The following is a 21135-nucleotide window of genomic DNA, read 5'->3' as shown; positions in this document are numbered from 1 at the left end:
TTTATTGGTTTTTTAATTTTTAATTATATTATAAAAAATTATAATATTTTTTAAATATTTAATTAAATCATTAAATTGTATTATACTTTTAAATTTTATCTAATTTATTTTATATTTATATTTTATTATATATTTTTACGTTATATTTTATAACTTAAATTTTATAGATTATAAATTTATAATTTTAAACAATATTAATAAATATAGAAATGTATAATATGTTTGTTTATTTAAATGTATTATTGAATTATTTTGTTGTTTATGAATTATTGATATATATATATATATATACTTAATTTTATTTTAATATTATTAAATGAATAAGAAAAGATTAGGATTAAATATGTAAAGTTGATAAATATATAAATAATATTAATAAAGTTAAAAGGTTAGTGTGAGAAAAGAATATTCTAAGAATATTCTTTTAAGTTTGGAAATGAATTTTTGGGTTAAAGGTGAATTACTGTTTGATGTGACAGTTTATTGCATTTTGGATTTGAGAATGAGTTTGTGGGTTTGAATGTGGGTTTGAATTTGAGAATGAGTTTGTGGGTTGAAAATGGTCTTATACTTCAATTGCTATTGCTAGCTATATAATTTTAGGTACGTATAACATAATTTAACTATTTTTTTTTTTACAAATTACATGCATTGATTTTGAAGATGGTTTGATTTATTATATTTAAACAAATATGTAAAGTCTGTAATCCTCAAAATACGCCTAGCTAGCTAGATCTGTTGTTCATGATCAAAAGACATTGATTTTATTGCAGCAAGGTGAATGAGAATATCATGCTAGCTGTTTTACAAGTCACTGTTTTGCATCTTGTAAGAGGAGGGAAAGGGCTTCACCCGCGTGCATTCCCTTTGAAAGCCGGAGTTTGCGATACTCTTCAAAAGCCACCGGGACATATAACCTAGTATCATCGGAATCCAGCAGCAGCTCAGCCGGCGCTTCCATCTGAGTGTCTTTCGGTCCCAGGACAAACAGAGCAATCGACAGTCGGACACTCGCTTCCCTGCACATCACTTTATGCTTCACATTGTAAAATCTTCCATTGCTCCAAATCTGCAGCATCAACACGTATCATCAAATCAATATCAAATCCCACCATTTCCATTTCCATTTCCATTTCCATTTAATTTACATGCTCACTTTGGCTAAGTCGCCCATGTTGACCAGAAGGGATCCAGGCATGGGATCGATCGGCAAGAAAACACCCGTTTCCTTATCCATAACTTCGAGGCCTCCTACGTTTTCATCGTCCTGCAATATCGTAAGGAACCCAGAATCCGTGTGGATTTGAACGCCACAAGACCCAACAGCTTCGGGTGTGAAACTGTATTTGTTAATCCTGAACTGGCATGGCCATTCCAAGAACAAATTTTTAGAACCCAATCCTAAACTTTCGCATATCTTCCGTCCTATATCCATCACCAGTTCATTTATTGCCTCTGAATATTTCTCTATTGTGTATCTGTTGTAGATCATGAAACAGTTCTTATTCTATACATATAGCTCTTCCAGATTAGAATTAAAGACGGTACCTTTGAGATGGAGTAGCTTCAAGCTGGTCGCAAAACTCTCGGACAGCTTGGGAGGACCCGATGTCGTAGAGACCCAGGGCCTCGTAGAGTGGATTAATCTTTGTCGGAGCGACATACCCACTTCCGGCGATGACGTCGATGTTCCGGATTTTCACTTCGGCTGGGAGGTCGAGGAGGAATTTTATGACCGACTTCATTTCCGACATCAAATTGGTGGGTATAGTATGGTTGATGATCCTGAAGCATCCCCATTGATCGCAAGCTTGGATCAGATTGTGGGATTCTGATGGGAATTTCTGCAGATCGATCACTGGTACAGAAGAAGATGATGATGATTTCATTTCTGGCTCTCTCCAACTCCAACTTCAATTGGGTTTCAACTTAATTTGATCTCTTCACTTCACTGACGACTCGATCAAGACGACCTAAAGAGTTTTCGTGCTGTAATTGATGTTCTCAATCCATCACATGTTCAATGAGTAGGAAATGATGGTGGGTCATTTTCTTTATTTACATGTGGCACTGCCTATACCACATCGGATTTTTATCCAATCATACAAGTTATTTTATATATATATATATATATATATATAAATATATATATATATATATATATATTTATATATATATTTATATATATATATATATTTATATTTATATATTTATATATATATATATTTATATTTATATTTATATATATATATTTATATTTATATATATATATATATATATATATATATAATATGTCTCTTTTAAGTGTAGATTTTTTAGAACATTCGATTAACTAAACTATGAACAATGAACAAATCTTAATTATTAAAAAAATTATTCCAAATTCCCATTACAAGATTATTATAAAATAATAATTGATCAAATTTCAAAGGTTAACCATATCTCATTCACCCTTCCAAAGAACTCAAACGGCGAATTGTATTGCGCCACCGTAAACACCTTGGTCGGTTCGGCAGCATGTGACTTTCCAATCGCCGCCGCCCATTTGGTGTTGGCTATGCTTTCCGCTAAGGCCGCCGCCTCGACGCCGACATCAAAATCCTTAACGAATCCACCGAACTGTCTAACGGCAACGTGGGTATTCTTCCATTTCTGAGCATGGAGACCGTTTGCAGGTGGAGGGTTTTTCTGATTCTTCTTTGGGACATAGAAACTAACAACAAATGATGATTCGTATAAAGGACCGTCGCTTGGGGAAACTTGTGTCATAACCGGCGCCGTCATTTCTACTTTCTCATTGAAATCATTCTTCCCTTGTATGTAATCAAATAACCTGTCATTTCAATTTCAGACATACCCAACTTCAAATTAACCATTATTATTATTAGAATAAATGAAAGATCAATTAGTACCGTAAGAAGCCCGTTTTGGCGGCTCCGACCAAGGAAATGTCCTGAATAGAAGAAGTGGACATCCACATGGAGGAATTGTATTGACGGATCTCGTAATCTTTTCCGGTGTCGATAACATTGTAAACAGGGCATTCGATTCGGCTGCAACTCGGCGGTGGTTTTACTGCTGTGCCCGCGTTTAGGTTTGAGTAGTAATTAGGTCTGAGAAGGCTTAAGAGGAAAGAGAGCTTGAGTAACCCTAGCGCCGCCATGGTCGATGACTTTGAGGATTATTTGAAAACAGAAGGAATGAATATGGACTCTGTAGATTCATTCTTTGCCGTTACTATATATATATAACATTTCAAGGATTTGGCTGACTCGTCACACGTGGTACTTTATGCATCCCATCTTTTATTATTTTATTGCTTTCTAGATAATTTTGTATTTATTATATTCTATTAATTTCAAAAGTTTTGAAGAAAAAGGTAATTAATAAATTATAATAACAAAAAAAGTCTGATATGGTTTATCACTAAGATTTATTTCCAAATTATAAATAATGGGGATTACTAGAATATACATAATATTAGAACTAATTAGGTAACATGATAATTAATATGTATAAGAGACTATTATATATAGCCTAATTAATTTCACCTTGTTTTTAATCACATATGGAGTGTTATTTAATCACATTAAATATTTTGAATTTATTTTATAATTCTTACTAAATTTAAATTATTATTTATTATGATTTTTTATAGGTATTACATATTTAGTAATTACTTTAGAACTTTTAATTATTAAATTTAATAATTATTTATTTACATAAAAAAAACTACAATTAACAAATCATTCGGCCAAGGCAATCTTCTTTAATAAAAATGTATATATATATTGATATAGTTGTTACAAATAAGAATATTTAGGGTTTCTTTTTCTTTCTATTATATACTAGTTTTTAATAAATATCTTTTAAGGCCCAGAGCAAGAAAATGAGTTAAGCCCAAGTAGAAAAAGAAAATCTTAGGGTAAGGTAGGGCAGACAGGCCCATGGTTTGTGATATATTTTGTTTTGTTGAATCATTCATACAAATTAATTAAAATATAATTAGTATCTTCAAACTTATAAGACACAATTAATAATTGTGTGTCTAACTTCCCGGAAAATCCTTTGACAATCTTCCGTTACAACACTATTGATTGATCTACTGTTTGTTTGTTTTGAAACAATAATATGTACGTAGGACTTGTTAATTAAGTTTAAATTATTAATTTTGCAGTTTTGAGTGTGATTCAAAGTTTGCTTGATAATGCATTTAAATAAAAAAAAAGGATGATGATGAAGTAGCGAATTAAATCAGCAGGCCAGGTTAGAGGGATGATGAAACAATACGCGATTGCCGTTATAATAGCTTTGTGTGGCTGTTTAGCCGGCGTCGCCGCCGCAGCTGTAGTGTTTTTGTCTGTAAGAAAATTGATGAAGAAGAAATTAGATGAATTGAAGAAGCCAAATGCTAATAATTCAATGAAGAAGAAGAAGAATAGCTGCTGCAGCAGTAACAGTAGTACTGTAGCCCCTTGTCCTCCTCCTATGCCTGCAGCAGCAGCAGCAGAAGACAATAATATTGATCATGATCTTGAGAAAGGAGATGTTCATGATGATAATGATGTTGATGATGATGAGAAGGACGGAGGTATGGTTATTCTAGCTCACGGCGGTCTAGTCAACGGCGGCCGTTGCTGCGGCGGAGGCGGCTCATGTCATCAATAAATATATATGACTCACAGGAATTAATTATTTGTTATCTTGCCATTCTATTCTCTTCTCTTGATTAATTCTAATTTGTTGTTAAATTATACAAGAAATTAAATGAAAATTTATTATTATTATTATTATATTTTATGTTATATAAATATCTTTTTATATATAATAATGATATTAATATGATAGCATCCATCCTAAAATTTATAATAAAGGAAAATTAGTCACTTTGAGATTAAAGACAAATATTATAAAATGTTAGATAATATATTATTTAAGCTGGTAAAAGATAAACCAACAAATAAAAATTTATATTGACTCTCAAAGTTATAATAGTATAAAAAACAACAATAATAACATTTAAAAAGAAAATAGATTATTAAAAATTTATATAATAATAATAAATTTATTGTAGTTATTTAAGGCTTTGTTCTCTTTGGGTTTTTAAAACTTATCCCAAATCAATTTTCCAATCAATCACTTCTCAACAATTACATCACTCATTTCATTAACCAAAATACCCTTTATTTTAAATTATTATTTTTTATTTTATTCATATATATCAATACCTTTTAAGTTTTTTTACCAAAAATAATCACCAATCATAATCTTTTTCCCTCTCTAGATTTTTTCAAAAACCCCAATCTGAACAAGGCCTAATAATGACTAAACTAACTCTATTATCTCATAAAAGTTAATAATCTTCTTAAAAAAATATTATTTTAAAATTTTTAAAGAAATGTGTTATGACATTTTGAAATTAATTAAAATACTATATTTTTTTATCGAGTTTAAATAATCTTTTAAATTTAGGATAATCAAATCATCGTTTAATTAAAAGAAAGATGTATTTTTAATTATTTATTTAAGAAAAAAGTCGTCAATTGATTTTTAATTTAAAATCAATAAAATGTTTTGTATAGGTATATAAACGCATACTTGATTAGAATTTTTTTAAAATTAGTATTATTTTCTCCATACCAGTTAAAAAACGGTATCTACTTTATAAAATTTTGAATCGTGAAAAAATTATTTTATTATGTTTTATTTAACCAATTATTTTTTAAATCCTAAATATGCACAAGATTTTTCTTGCATTTGATAATTATTGAGGAAAATACCTAATAAATATAAACTTAAGACATTAGAATTTCAAAAAAAAAATCTCTAACATACCCTTATCAAATATATTTTGTGAAAATATTCTCAAAATATTTTGAAATTGTTTTCTATTTGTTTGAATTTTTTTAAAATGGTTTAGTTTGGGCTTCAAAATAAAACTATTTTTTTTAAAATTAAAAATCTCAACCAAACAGGACTTAAGACCGGTCCTCTCAGTCGAGGGCTATCCCCTCGGTCTGGGGTCGAGATCCCTCGGTCGGGTGCGAAAATTCTCGATCGAGGTGTGGGGAGCTCGGTCCTAGACTAGGAGCTCTCGGTCCTAAGCTAGATTTCCTCGATCGAGGTGCGGGAAGCTCTCGGTCCTAGGTTAAGATTCTTCGGTCAATGCTAGAAATCCTCGGTCGAGGTGTAGAGAACTCTCGGTCATAGGTTAGAGATTCTCGGTCGGGTGCAGGGGAGGGTTCAATTTTCTTGGTCGGAAATCGAACCCAAGTCAATCCCTCGAACGGTCGGTCGTTAAGAACATCAAACTACAAGTTTGATGAATTCGACTAGGGCTTTAATCCTTCGATCTAAAGGCATGGGGAGCTTCGTCTAGTCTCAAAGATCATTTATAACATCATCACGATGCATCATTCGATCGGGATGATGTTCCATTCAAATTAAACAGTTTTGGAGTGATAAACGTGTTTTCATTTTTTTTAAGGTTCAATAAAGTGTAAAGATCTTGCCAATAATTTTCTTATACTTCATATGATTGAACGAAACCAAAACATGAACGTTGACGGTTCATTTTAACCAATTCAAAAGCTGAAATTTTTATATTTATAAAAAAAATAGTTTTTTATCAAACATGATCGAGATTGTTTGGAATTGGTTCTGAACATGTTAGAAAGGTTTTTGGGTTGTTGTTCTTGAGTTATAACTCAAAAACAAAAACCCAATTTTGAAAATTTTCAAAATCAAATTTAGGTATTCTTGATTTGGATCGATTGATTCAAATTAATTTCGATAGAAATCTTATAAATGATCTCATGAACGTTTCCCAATCAAAAAATTGAACAATCAGGCATTACATAAAATTGGTCGAACTAAAATTTAAAATTTCAATTTGAACTTGTAATGGAATTATAGTATAATTGTAAGTTTACTGTGAGTTGAAGAATACTTCTGAACTCTTTTAGAAACTTTATGAATGCCCAAATCTGAGCTTTACAGTCTTACACAAAGATTTAAAATTTTCAAGAAAAGTAAAAAAAAATTTAATGGCGTATTTCGTATGGGATTGATTGAGGACTTGAGATTTAGATCATTGCCTTCAGTTTGGCCTTAAAGAGCTATTTATAGCCTCACAAGGTCAGTTGATCGACCAAGTGGATCGAATTTCAGTCAAAACGCCATAAATGATTTTTGTTTGTTCTTCATCCAACTTGATCGTTCAGGCGATGATGAAGGCTATGATCGTAGGTGAAATAATCATCGTGGTAGGGTGATCATTTCAGCTTTCAAATTAGTCGTTTTGGTTGAGTATCGGTCGAGTTTCACTATTGAAAAATCAAAAGTTTTGGCCGATGATGATGGTTATTCGTCGCAAGGAAGAAGAATAACTAGAGGAAAAACGACGTCGTTTTGGGATGAAATGGTAATGACTGGGCGTTTCGTCCGCGTTCTGTTAGTGTTCTATTGTGCCTGGGAGTCCCGCTGCGTCTGGGCTAACGACGCTAACATGTGCGTTAGTTGTTCTGCTGCTTCGCAAACGCGCGCCTTTTACGTTGTAACGGGCGACGTGACTAACTATTGGGCATTGAATGATATTCTGTCACTCATCCAATGAATATGCGGTTTACTGCACCAATTCTTCTTTATTTCGGTTATACCAGATCCCGGTCTTTTTCCAGCCTTGGAGCTTGTTTGTAATTGAATTTTTTTCAATTCCTTTTGGCATTATTTTTGACATACAAAATATTTTAAATAGACATAATATATATTTTGCCTATTTATTTTATTTTATTTTTGTATATTTTTGAGATTTAATAAATAATTTATTTTGGATAAAATGGATACAATATTTTCCTAAATTATTTATTTTAATTTATTTTGACCCCTTAAAATTAATTTGAGATAAAATAAATATAACATTTATATTAAATTATTTTATTAATTTTTCTTAGCTATTAGTTTAATTAATTGGGTTTAATTACTATAATAATTATTTCAATTAATTATGTTTTGACCTTAATTTTAATTATTTTAATTTTATTTATTTAAAATAATTATTTTAAAGTAGAATTCAATCAAGGTGAAAAAAAAAAGGTATGATTTTGTGAGTAAAGAAACGTAACTATAACATTATAGAAAAAATAATTTATGGAGTGATATTATTTTTTTTTTTTTCATTTTCATCTCATATAACTAATTTTAATTGGCTTTTATTTTCAACATACTAATGAATAGTGTTGAGTAGTCTGGGATATTTGAGCATTTTGAATGGGCTGGTCCAATTATATATTAGTTAAGATTTTTATGGGCTAGAATCACGTATATGTTGGAGTTTGTTTAAAAATTTAACTGATATTATCAATTTAGGATTAAATCTAGAATAGGATGAACAAATTGCAAATAATATCAAGAGAGAAATTCAAGAAAGAAGATGTTATATATTATATTGTTGAGAATTAATTACCCATAACTAAATATATATAAATATATATATATATATATATAAATAAATAAACAAAACTTTAGTAATAGAAATATTATTATATTTGAAATACTTCAAAATAAATAAAAGTGGTAGTAACTGAAACACAATAATGTATAAAATAAAAATAAATACTTATCTTAATATAATTTAAGATTATTACGACATAATTTCTGTTATAACATTGAGGAGTGAAGAGAAAGAGAATTTGAAGGAGATAATGACGTGTCACTAATCACTAGTTGAAAATAAGATAAAAGGTGAAGAGAGAGAAATTTTGTTATTTTTTTAGCTAATCAAATTACGCCACATCATTCCCTTCCCATTCCTGTAGCCTAAATTAGGTGACTAAATTGTATCTTCATGAATCACATTAAATTTATATATATTTTTATTGTTTTACGTCATTTTTCATAATCTGTACTAACAAATAGCAAGAAATAAATAAAATTATAAAAATAGCAAGAAATAAATAAAATTATGTATAGTAAAAGAGATTGCGTGTCCTATAGTAGATGATAAATAAATATACATAGGTAGATTGCTATTAATCAATAAAGGTCATTAGACATTAGACTCATGACTATATATATATAATGAATGAATGAATAATGCATATATAGATAAATAAGTAGACCCCATCACCATGATAATGGTGGTTGGATGAGAATGCATGGGTTCCAGTGTTTGGGTGTTGTTTTCGGGGGACCGGGGTCGGCAAGGAAGCATGATCACATGGTCCTGGGTGGGTGGCTACAGATACATACATACATACATATACCTAACTGACAGATAAAATAATTATTATTTAAAGAAAAATCATGAGAATCTTACGAATCAGATCTTCAAACCCTACTACCCGCACCAAACATGTTTTATATATATAATTAATTGGCCTATATATATCTAACTCATGATGTCCATGTCATTTATCACCAATCTAATTACTAGTGCCAGAATTTCTCAAGTGGGCATGCAGGCAGTACCAAGCATACCTAGCTAGCTAGCTAGCTAGATCATATATAGAAATGGACAAGCCACTCAAATTTCGTATATATTTTAAGTGGAACTTTAATTAATTATTAATCAATATCCCATTTATCACCTTAATTATAATTCACTGTTAATTAGGTCTACCTATGATCTACCTCCATTTATTTAAATTATAATTCACTGTTAATAGAACACTCTCTGTATCCCTGGAATTTTAACAAACTATATATGATGAATTGTTGTTGTTAATTTTAATGTTAAATATTTTTTAAATTAAAAAATAATAAAAATCCATGGTCACCGGCCACAGTACTGGGGCGATTTCTCTTTTGGGATTAGTTAAATAATTAAACGCCTCAATTGCCAAGTGTGACATCTTGGCCGTGTTATATTGGTTACAAGGAAAAAAAACACTTGGATAATTATTGTAAACATTATAAATATATTGTTTTTTATTTCTTGGAAAACAACTTTATGCGGCTCTTTTTTGGTTAAGTTTGGTGCAAGTCAATTACATATAAGAATAGTCTGGGATGTGGGTTTAATTGCTCAATGGGGAGTTTGAAAAAAAAAACATTCTCAAATTAATATGTCAATCTTTATACACACTTTTTAATTTATTTTATTCTAAATTTAGCACGATGTCTTTAGTTATGTTTCTCATTTTAACTTAGTACGTTTTTAATGAGAATTATAATCGTGACATTTAAATAACATTAATTTTAATTTTTTTTTTTAATTTTTTTAAACTGTAATGGAGGATTTTAAAAATGGAACTGATATTTTTGAGATATTTTTTATACAATTTTGATTAAATTATGTTTTGAAAGAAAAGTTTGGGGAGCATAACATTAAGAAGGTGGGTGAAGGGAAGGGGACCAACTTAGTTTTTTGTAGTGGGGTCTTGCTTAGTTGGGGGACTGTTTGTAATTGGGCAAAGTATGACAATATATATATGCTATATATTTCAATTATTAATTATACTATACACTTGTTAGGATTCTCTTATTATTTATTTATTATTTTGTTAGTGGTTATGGACCTTATGGTATGGGCCATAGCTAGGGGTGTACGTGACTGGTGATGGAAAGATTGTCCTCGATATATATTATATAATTATATATGTATGTGATAATGTGAGTGCATGCCCCTTTCTTTGCCTATATATATAGTGAGAAACCTCGGTTGTATTCATAGTCACATATTCATCAATCACTTAATAATTATTGTTCTCACAACAATTCTCACTTAACAAAATGGCAGTTTCATTCTCTCCAAATTGGGCATCCGACATGGTGGATGATGATGAATTATTATTCGATGTCGACAGTGCGCTTCTCATGTCATTCCTCGAAGAAACGCAAGGGGAGGAATGCGATCAGGATCAACTACTCACTGTTATGAAGTCGCTGGAAGCCGAGATTGATTGCGATTCTGCACAAGGAAAGGACTCTCAAACAAACTTATTTCATGATGATGATCAGCTGGAGTTATATGGATGGATGGGCAATCAAGATTGTTCCACGTCATCATCGGGAAGTTTTGATGATTTTCAATGGATGGGAATGGACATGGATATGGATAATGGCAATTGGTATATGGACCACTTTGTTGGTTGTGGGGATGATGAGTTAATTGATCAATATGGAGGTGTTAGGGACTATTCGGTCATTTACTCGGTTGGCATGGAGGAGCAATCTTATGGTTCTTTGTGGCAAGAATCTTAAAAACTATAAAACTAGGGTTAATTTAGATCTGTCTGTTCTATCTTAATATATCGTAATTATTGTAAATTGCGTTTCTTAAATATTATACCCTTGGGATTATCGTCAATACTCAATCATAAATGCATGAAGCTCTTGACTCTTATCTTATTATTTACCGTGGATCATGATAATTTGATTTGTCATTAAAAGTTAGGTGGTTACTTTTAAGCCGATAATTCACATATTTAAGATAATCTAATAGTTTTATCCTTGTTAATTAAAGTACAAACATCAATAGAATCAAGAATAATTAAAGATCATATAGACGATAGTCATTAAGCCATGTCATTATTGGAACTTCCACTTGCCCTTCAATAATTTGTTTCATAACCAGCTACAACAATTGAGATTAATGATTTTTAGAGAGTTCAAAATTAATTAAACAAAAGGAAATCCCAAATCATTGCACAAACCAGTGAATTTTAAGTTTGAAAGTTAAAAAAAATATATCTACTTAAAAAATAATAAACATTTGTCAATTGCTAAGAATAGAGATCTTCAAAATTTTGATTGATTTTTTCCTTAATATATAACAAGTAGTCTTCTTTCTTTTGTTCAAATTATATCCACAAAAAAATATTTTGTTTATATAAAAGTTTGTACATTCTTAGAGATAACTTTTATAATTTTTCTCTAAAATTCAATAAACTCTTTCTCAAAATTAACTAACCTATTTAAATTAGTTAATTTATTTATATAATATATATATTTTTAAATATGTAAGTGTGTAAATGTTGAATAAAATATTATGTCAATTTATGTTGCACATGCATACATAATATATATAATATATATTGTTCCCTTTGTCTATTTGAAAGGAAATAATTAATTATTATTTAATGTAATATGTTGACAGAAGGATAGATTAAATGAAAATAATTGATAAGAAAGATAGAATATGATCATGATGATATGTTTAATGGATCTGAAATCCATCCGACACGCTGTTTTCGCACTTAATTTGTACAACCATGAGTCATCATCCTTAATTAATTAATTAACTAATTAATCATCGTCCATAATTAATAATTAATAATTAATAATTAGTTGAATGAATCTCTCTTTATTAGTGAACCACCTCCACCGCACCTTTTTTTTTTATTTATTTATTAAATTTAACATCAATAATTAAGCTAGCCAGCAAGATGCTTGATTAGCTCATGACCGGTCAATGTGTATCTTTTCCACCAAATTCATTTCATTTAATATTAATTAATTATAGTAGCATTTATGAATTCTATTATAACTTTTCAATCATCTATCCGAATCTCAATAGGATGATGAACTCTTGGACCAAAGACTCTAGGTTTGAGAAATGGAAAGATTGATGATACATTCGGGTCATTTAGGTTCGAGAGAAATTATATAACTTAAAAATAATCAATGTTATTATAACAACTCTCGCTGAAATATGTAAAGGGGTTATGTGGATTTTGTCGGGGCTAGTTGGTTCTGTTGGGAGACCTCTAAGTACGTTAATATAATTTTCTTTTATTTTAGTTGTATGAAAGGCGGATTAACGTTTATTATTACTTGGGTTAGGATTATAACCCGGGTGGCTATATAATTTATAATTTATTCAAGCTTAATTAAAAAATATTAATATTTAATATTTTAACTCTATGTAGTCTGAGTGGTTCATTTATTGAATTTTATGAAAAATTTAGCCTGTGTAAATTTCAAGGTTACTCTTGTGTTTGAGGTTTGCCCAATTTCTATAGTGAATTTTTTATTTATCTATTTTTTAATACTATTATGCACTATTTAAAAGAAAAAAAAAACAGTATTAAAATATGTTCATGTGTATGGTTGAATACTTGATTACAAAACCAAGCAAAATATTGAAATGATAATAAATACTTATAATTAATTTAGTTATACACTTCCATAAATATCTATGCAATGCATGTATCTCTTCACATTATGCATGTGCTTTGTTTATTTTTCTTTAAATAAATAAACGGATTGGAGGATGGAACTAACATGATTTTTCAGAGATCTTTTGATACATGCATGCAAATTTGGGGGGAAGGATCAGAAAGTACTACTTTATTGAAGTGGTTAAGTCATCAACATAATAAATAATATAATATTTCTCTCCAACGTAGATGTAATTATGTTTGATTTGTTAAAAAATAACAATTTTTTTTATTTTTTCTCTCTTTATATTTTATCATTTTTTCAGCTAATGATATGGTGACATGTCATTCTTTCTTCCAAATTCTTTCCCCAATCCTTCCTCATTTTATATATAAAATTTGAATATAAAACTAAATTTTAAATCAATAATAATTACTAATTAAATTACAATTGAATTATTATGTTCAGAAGATATTTCAGTTATGTTTAATTTGAATTTTTATTTAATTCAAATAAATAAATTATCTACGATTTCATACGGCCCACCAAAATTGATGATGAAATAATGGGCCTTCCTAGTAAAGTGAGCCCACTTATCTTCTGTATCACTGTGGCTGTACACGTGGACGGTTTCGATTAACTATCACCATCGGAAATTAAGCTTACTGTTAGTCAAACTCTCAACAAACTTCAAGTAGAAGAAGAAATTTGACTTAATAGATCCCTTTGGGAAAGGGGAAATTTGATGAAATGGCCCCCATAACAGGGGAAATTCCGAAAAGGGCCCCCGCCTACTAATGTTGGCAAAAAGGGCCCTTTTGCCCTGCGAAATGTCAGAAATACCCTTTCGGCGCCAGTTTTTACGCTCATAGACGCGAATTACCAATCACGCGATTTAATCTAAATCGCGTGAGTTCATCACCGCGATTTAGATGAAACGCGTGATTGGTAATTCGCGTTTTTAAATGTACGTGAATTAAACCTAAGAAGAAGCTGATATGGCCACCGAAGAAGCTGTAGCGGTAGTTGAGGCACCTCCGGCCGTCGTGGAAGCTGAGCCGGCGGCGGTTGTTCAACCGGCGGAGAATGCAGGAAAGGTCAAGACGGTTAAGGAGCCTAAACCTAGGAAGGCCAGAAACCCTCCTACTCATCCTCCTTATCTTGAGGTTAGCATATATATATATATAATGATATAATAATCTAGGGTTTAGTTTCGTTTTGTGATTTGTTTAGGTTTTGAATTTGAATCCTTCTTAGATCTGATCAATGGTGTTTGATCTGTATGATTCAGATGATTACCGAAGCGATTGTATCGCTTAAGGAGAAGAATGGATCGAGACAGTACGCGATCACGAAGTTCATTGAGGAGAAGCAGAAACAACTTCCTCCTAATTTCAAGAAATTGTTGTTGGTTCAGTGAAGAAACTTGTTTCGACTTCCAAATTGGTGAAAGTGAAAGCTTCTTTCAAGCTTCCTGCTCAGTCGAAGGTGGCGAAGTCTGCCGCCGCTGCTCCTGCCAAGAAGAAACCGGCACCGGCGAAGGCTAAGAAGACTGTGAAACCGGATGGTAATTCACGTACATTTCAAAACGCGAATTACCAATCACGCGTTTCATCTAAATCGCGGTGATGAACTCACGCGATTTAGATTAAATCGCGTGATTGGTAATTCGCGTCTATGAGCGTAAAAACTGACGCCGAAGGGTATTTCTGACATTTCGCAGGGCAAAAGGGCCCTTTTTGCCAATATTAGTAGGCGGGGGCCCTTTTTGGAATTTTCCCTGTTATGGGGACCATTTCATCAAATTTCCCTGGGAAAGAGATCCTTCCTCAACAAGAAGTAGTTTCTTTGAATTTGAAGGATAATGAGCGAAGATTCGAAGGAAAGAGGCCTTGCCGGAGACGACCATCACCACCACCACCATCATCTTCATCATCATCGGCCGGAGCATGATCAACAACAACTTCAGTACGGAACGTTCCAGGGAGTGGCCAACTATCCTCCGCATCCGCAGCCTGTAATCGGATTTCCTCAGCCAGTTCCGCCTCCTGGAATCACTGCATCATCACTTCCACCAGGCTCCGAATATGATCAAGGCTATCAAACCGTTCCAGGTAACCATCTCTTTCTGATCGAAGGACTGAAAAGAATTGTTAGATCAATCAATGTTGTTATAGATGGAAGTCCTGCATAATCTGGCGATTAGTAACTGCTGTTGGATGTTATAGATCTCTCAACAATTGGTTAATATCTAATTTGTCTCCTTCTCATTGGATCTTCACTTCATTTCCTTGTTCTAGGTTATGCTGTTACAGATGGAAGTCATGTAAGAGAGGGACGGCTTTCATGTTGCGGATGTGGTATGGGATGGTTCTTGTAAGTCAACATTTTGATATTTTCTTCTTCTGTTTGGCATCTTCCATTCTGTTCCTTAGTTTTAAATTGATACAAGTTTCTGCTTAAGGCTTGTTTTCTGCATATGCACACTCATCTTCATGTTCATAGATCTACTGTTATGCATAAGAATAAGCGCATTTATTGTAGAAGAAGCTATTGGACCTAGTTATAGGCGAATTATCATTGAAAGGAAGACAATTCTGAAGATTTGGAGACCTCCTTTGTTGTGTCTCGTTAAGAATGTAACGTGTAATCGTAACTAGACAGAAAGAAGATATGCAAGATTGGCGATAGAAAAGATAACTGATGGCACAATGCCAACATGTAATTAGAGAGAAACTAGAAAGTATAGTACAAATATCATCATACCCGTAATGAAACTAATCTAAGGCCATGTAGTATTCTAACAATGGTAAATAGTAATACACACACGACTAAAGAAAATAAGATCAAATGTGCCCCGATAAATGCTATCTAGATTGAACCGACATTACTGAAGACTGAAAAAAGAAGATTAGATAATTTATTGAACTTGTGCATACATCATTGTAAAAATTGACTATTTCTAACATGATTATGGATGTCTCTTTCTTGAAGGTTCATAATAGGTTTCTTCCTAGCTGCAATCCCATGGTATATTGGAGCATTTGTTATACTCTGTATCAAAACAGTAGACATTCGCGAAAAGCCTGGTTATGTTGCTTGCACAATTGCCGTAAGTAAATCCTATTCTCATTTTGTTTGTGTACAAACTTGAGTAACAACAACTGAAAGATTATTATATCTACAGGCTGGTATTGCTACGGTTGCTATCGTTTTTGGTGCAACAGCCAATAAGTGGTAAGTATCTTATGATTCTCTGTATTTGTATCAATGTTGAAGACATATATATATTGTATGTATAAAACCTCATATGCAACCAGTGTCGGTTTGTGAATGATTTCACTTTATATAAATTATTAATCAATGGCCGATCTTGGATATATCTTTTCTCATGAATTGCAAATGGCTCAACTTATAGAAAACTCATTAAACCCATTAGTGTACGTGTCTCAAAGAGACAATAGTCTTTGGCTCGTTACATTAAGAACACCTTAAGTTGAAAGGTCGTGTTAGCTTTGTAGAAATGTATGTTTAAGGTTTAGGATAAAAGTTTATATTATCAATCCAAATTTATAAGTTTCTTTTTTCTGTTTATTCATACAATATATTTGACTTTCAGCTGTAGTAGAATTAGATCAAAATAATAAATTTCCAAAAATAAAATCCCTGAAATTGGATTTCCAGCGTAGTTAATAGAAACAATTGGCCTAACCTGAAAAAAAGAATAAAATTCATTTATTATAAAATTTGAATTAATATTTTAAAAAAACTCTTAGTTTAATATAAATTATCATATTATATTTTTCTATTTTATTCAATTGAATAGTTTTTACCTATTTCATTGTTAAAAATATCTTTATGAAGTGATAAGTAAAAGTGGTAAAGTCAAAACAAGTTATAATTACAATTTGATAACTTGTCTGTTTCAACTAATTTGTGACAAAATTCAATGATGAAAGACATATTTTGAAAATTCTTATTACGAGAAACATCAAATTTATAATGTTGTTGTTGTGATCTCAAATAATACATTTCTTGAGATGAAGTCTCCTAGATAATATTTTTCAACTAATTTACAAATATCTTCAACTTTAAATTATTTAAAATTATTTTTAGGGCTTAAAGCATAATTAAGTATAAAGAATTCTCCTGCATCATCATTAAATCTGGAATTCAACTATTCTTGTTGAAAATCTATCATTGAATTGAAGATATTGAAATAATAGTGTTTCCAAATTATCAATGAATTTTTTTGTTGGCATGAACGTCTTGTTGCATTTTTGTATGAAGCATTTAGATCTGGAATTTCAATGTTAGGTTGAGTGCAAACTATTTGCACGTATTCTAGGAAAAGATCAAATCATTTTTCTCTTAAATTGAAAAGTAATGCTTTAGTAGTTGAAACTAGATCCATGACACTTATAATATTAAGAGATTTGTGTTGGAAAACTTGACTAAGTAGGTTTGTAATTCCCATAATTTTGTGCATCATATAAAGTGTGAAAATAAATTCAAAAAATCTCAAAGTTATCAGACAATCACATGCTTCTCCAGGTAAAGAACTAGACGATCATTCTTTCACAATACTTTCAAGCACAAAAATAGTTGCACCAAACATATCAATTAAACTGCAAATAGATTCAAAATGAGAGCTCCATCGAGTAGATCCACTCCGATGTATTACCAATTTGATTCATTCCTTTACCACTATCACGTTCACCCGAAGTAATTATACGAGCAATTTCAATAATTTGGATTAAAAGGTGATTTCTTTTGAAAAAATAAAACATGGAAAATAAAATATTAAATATTTTGAGCTTCTACAAAAGAGATTTTTGTTTGGCTATTCTTTTCAAAACTATCTACCATTATTAATCTTATTGGTTGTTCCTCCAAATGACATTCTGAGTTACATTATGTTCAAACTATTAAAATTGCTCGTATGATTATTTCTGGTGAACGTAATAGTGGTAAATGAATAAATCAAATTAGTAATACATCGTAGTGGATCTATTCGATGAAGCTCTCATTTTGAATTTATTTGAAGTTTAATTGATATGTTTGGTGCAACTATTTTTGTGCTTGAAAGTATTGTGGAAGAATGATCGTCTAGTTCTTTACGTGAAGAAGCATGATTGTCTGATAACTTTGAGATCTTTTGAATTTATTTCCACACTTTATATGATACAAAATTATGAGAATTACAAACCTACTTTGTCAAGCTTTGCAATACAAGTCTCTTGATATTATGTGTTATGGATCTAGTCTCAACTACTAAAGTACTATTTTTCAATTTAAGAGAAAAATAATTTGATAATCTCCTATAATATGTGTAAATGGTTTGCACACAACATGACATTAAAATTTCAGATCTAAATACTTATACAAAAATGTAATAAGACGCTAATGCCAACAAAAGATTCATTGACAATTCGACAATACTAACATTTCAATATCTTCAATTCAATGATAGATTTTCAACAAGAATAGTTGAATCTCAGATTTGATGATGAAACAATATAACTCATTATACTTAGTTCTACTTTAGACCCTAAAGATAATTTTAAATCATTTAAAGTTGAAAATATTTGTAAATTAGTTGAAAAGTATTATTCAGAAGACTTCAGTGAACAAGAAATGCATTATTTGAGATCTCAACTCCAGCATTATAAAATTGATGTTTCTCGTAATGAGAATTTTCAAAATATGTCTTCTATCATTGAATTGTGTCGCGGATTAATTAAAACAAACACGTCATCAAATTATAATTTGATTGATTCAACTTGTTTTGACTTTACCAGTTTTTACTACCACTACAGAAATATCATTTTCAACAAAGAAACATGTGAAACGAGAGTTTTTTGAAAATATTGATTCGGAATCTATAATAAATGAATTTTATTTTACAAAGAATAGAAGGTTGCAACATAAATAATATGTAAAAATTGGTTAAATTTTATAGATTTTTTTGTCTTATTTTTACATTTTTAATAATTCGAAATACATAAATAATATGTAAAAATTATTTTATATATATTTGTAATTTAATTGGGTATTCTATCACTTTTTAGGTGGTATTTATGGATAAATTTTATTAATATCTTCACGTAAGAAAATATAATCAGTTCAAGAAAAAAAAAAATATTATGAATTCACCTTTGCTGGTGCGAACTGAAAAGGAAAAAAGAAAAAAGAAAGGAAATTATGAAAACTAAACATTGATCATTCTCTTCTTTTTTTTGGGCAAGTGAATGAACATTTATTTTCTTGAACTGTACTTACTAAAAGTAAGGATCATAGCAGAATGAAGAGATATAAATTAGTCGTTGCTTTAGCCATGGTGCCACTATTTATATTTATATTTCAAGTACAAACAGGAGGAGATCCAAATCAGATTATGTTATATTATCAAAATATTTTTATACCTGGTTAATGGTTGAAAAATTATCACCCGAAGAATGAAAAAAACGTAAATATATATAGCAATTGTAATGGATTTAGAACAATAACTTAAAAGTAAAAAATAAACATATAATAACGACATAAGAGTTTTACCCAGGTTCGAACCAAAAATGTCCTAAGTCTTACTTTCGGAGAATCGATTCAATAGAATTATAATTACTCTGTATTTTTTGGAATTAGTCTCACCACACTCTACCACTCGTTTACAATGTAATATATATAATGTTTTAGAATTCATAATTAAGAAAGAATCATTATATTTATATATTATATAATATATTATATTATATAATATATAATATATATTATATATATATATATTCAATTCTAAAATATATCATTATCTCAACTATAATATAATATATATAAATTTTTTCCTAATTTTCTACCTAGACATACTAATTTGGTCCCAAAACCCTAAGCTCAACGTTAATAATATAAAAGACTATACCTTTTATATTTTTATACTTTATTAATTAAAAAAGTATATTACTTTATATTATTAAAGAGGTATACAAATATTTTATGATAATATATATAACAAATCATCTATCTATATCCATAATTTATGATTAAATTTTGGCTAATATATATTTTAAGTAATAAAGCTAAATTGCATGTAATTATATTAATAGCTAATGAAACTATAAAAAATTTATATGTCTATATATACTATTAAAAATGGATTCTTAGTATTTATAGTTATTGTTTTATTAACTTTATATATATATTTTTTTATCAAAGTAAGTTTATAATATTTTTCCTTTTTTAATATAAATAAAAAATTTCATTCAAAATTATTTAAATTTAAATGAATTTATATTTCAAATATTATTTTATTTAATATTTAAAAAAAATAAATTAGTTGACACATGTTTATATTGGATCAATAATTAGTATACAAAATTTAGATAGTTAAGTTTATATATATATTAGTTTATATATATATACTAATATACATATATAAATGATAAATAACTTTTTAAAATTATATAATTCACATATATTAATATAATATTTTTTACTAATTATTAAAAAAATAATTATAAATTAATAAATATATTTTAAAATTATATATAAGTTAATAATATATATAAATTTAAATTATTTATATAACTGAAAAGTTAGCAATAAAAAAATAATTTAAAAGTTAATTAATAACAAAATAATTGAAAAGAAAATATAAAATAAATTTAAATTTAATAATTAATATATTAATTCTTCATTTTATATGGAGTCTTCTCATAAAGCCGACAGTTTGCAAGACACCGATTTTGGGAAGAAACGACTCTAACAAATTTAGTGAGCAATAAAGGTCCACTATCTAACATGATTTTACAATTGAAAAAATTTGAAAAGCCATTAGATGGAGACAAAACACCTGGCCCGGATGGATACGCAATTGCTTTCATTAAGGAGTCTTGAGAAAATTTAAGAAAGACTATTTGAGCTTGTTTAAGTACTTTCATGCTACGGCTTCCTTTAAGAGATGTTGGAATTCTAGTTTTATTGTATTTGTTAGGAATATTCAAAGGGCCAAAGAACTCAAACACTTCAAACATATTAGCATTC

The 21135-nt window shown here is 29.8% G+C and overlaps 3 protein-coding genes and 1 pseudogene across 3 annotated transcripts; 2 read left to right on the top strand and 2 right to left on the bottom strand.

The window, feature by feature from the left end:
* Nucleotides 1–654: 654 nt before the first annotated feature.
* On the bottom strand, nucleotides 655–2000 carry LOC124939985 (2-oxoglutarate-dependent dioxygenase DAO-like). Its single transcript, XM_047480454.1, has 3 exons — nucleotides 1549–2000; nucleotides 1157–1478; nucleotides 655–1069 (listed from the first exon to the last, which is right to left on the bottom strand). The coding sequence occupies exons 1-3, from the start codon at nucleotides 1887–1889 to the stop codon at nucleotides 812–814; spliced, it is 921 nt and encodes a 306-aa protein (XP_047336410.1). The 5' UTR covers nucleotides 1890–2000; the 3' UTR covers nucleotides 655–811.
* Nucleotides 2001–2380: 380 nt separating this feature from the next.
* LOC124940046 (heme-binding protein 2-like) lies at nucleotides 2381–3202 on the bottom strand. Its single transcript, XM_047480523.1, has 2 exons — nucleotides 2913–3202; nucleotides 2381–2833 (listed from the first exon to the last, which is right to left on the bottom strand). The coding sequence occupies exons 1-2, from the start codon at nucleotides 3161–3163 to the stop codon at nucleotides 2419–2421; spliced, it is 666 nt and encodes a 221-aa protein (XP_047336479.1). The 5' UTR covers nucleotides 3164–3202; the 3' UTR covers nucleotides 2381–2418.
* A 10571-nt stretch (nucleotides 3203–13773) lies between these two features.
* On the top strand, nucleotides 13774–16497 carry LOC124938749 (60S ribosomal protein L18a-like protein). The gene is made up of 5 exons (XM_047479250.1): nucleotides 13774–13836; nucleotides 14921–15215; nucleotides 15402–15477; nucleotides 16096–16213; nucleotides 16289–16497. The coding sequence occupies exons 2-5, from the start codon at nucleotides 14966–14968 to the stop codon at nucleotides 16340–16342; spliced, it is 498 nt and encodes a 165-aa protein (XP_047335206.1). The 5' UTR covers nucleotides 13774–13836; nucleotides 14921–14965; the 3' UTR covers nucleotides 16343–16497.
* On the top strand, nucleotides 14100–14966 carry LOC124939575 (annotated as a pseudogene).
* Nucleotides 16498–21135: the final 4638 nt, after the last annotated feature.

This window comes from Impatiens glandulifera, chromosome 5 (assembly GCF_907164915.1).
Source record: "Impatiens glandulifera chromosome 5, dImpGla2.1, whole genome shotgun sequence".
Taxonomy (NCBI): Eukaryota; Viridiplantae; Streptophyta; class Magnoliopsida; order Ericales; family Balsaminaceae; genus Impatiens; species Impatiens glandulifera.
Note: the sequence above shows the minus strand (reverse complement) of the source record. Positions and strands in the feature narration are given on the sequence as shown.

Excerpts from the sequence above, each read along its gene's own strand:
- LOC124938749 (XM_047479250.1), top strand. The coding sequence starts at position 14,966 with ATGAGCGAAGATTCGAAGGAAAGAGGCCTTGCCGGAGACGACCATCAC. Across the intron at positions 15,216-15,401 it reads AGGCTATCAAACCGTTCCAG|GTTATGCTGTTACAGATGGA; the intron begins GTAACCATCTCT and ends TCCTTGTTCTAG. Across the intron at positions 15,478-16,095 it reads TGTGGTATGGGATGGTTCTT|GTTCATAATAGGTTTCTTCC; the intron begins GTAAGTCAACAT and ends TCTTTCTTGAAG.
- LOC124939985 (XM_047480454.1), bottom strand. The coding sequence starts at position 1,889 with ATGAAATCATCATCATCTTCTTCTGTACCAGTGATCGATCTGCAGAAA. Across the intron at positions 1,479-1,548 it reads GAAGCTACTCCATCTCAAAG|ATACACAATAGAGAAATATT; the intron begins GTACCGTCTTTA and ends GATCTACAACAG. Across the intron at positions 1,070-1,156 it reads ACATGGGCGACTTAGCCAAA|ATTTGGAGCAATGGAAGATT; the intron begins GTGAGCATGTAA and ends TTGATGCTGCAG.
- LOC124940046 (XM_047480523.1), bottom strand. The coding sequence starts at position 3,163 with ATGGCGGCGCTAGGGTTACTCAAGCTCTCTTTCCTCTTAAGCCTTCTC. Across the intron at positions 2,834-2,912 it reads GCCAAAACGGGCTTCTTACG|GTTATTTGATTACATACAAG; the intron begins GTACTAATTGAT and ends TTGAAATGACAG.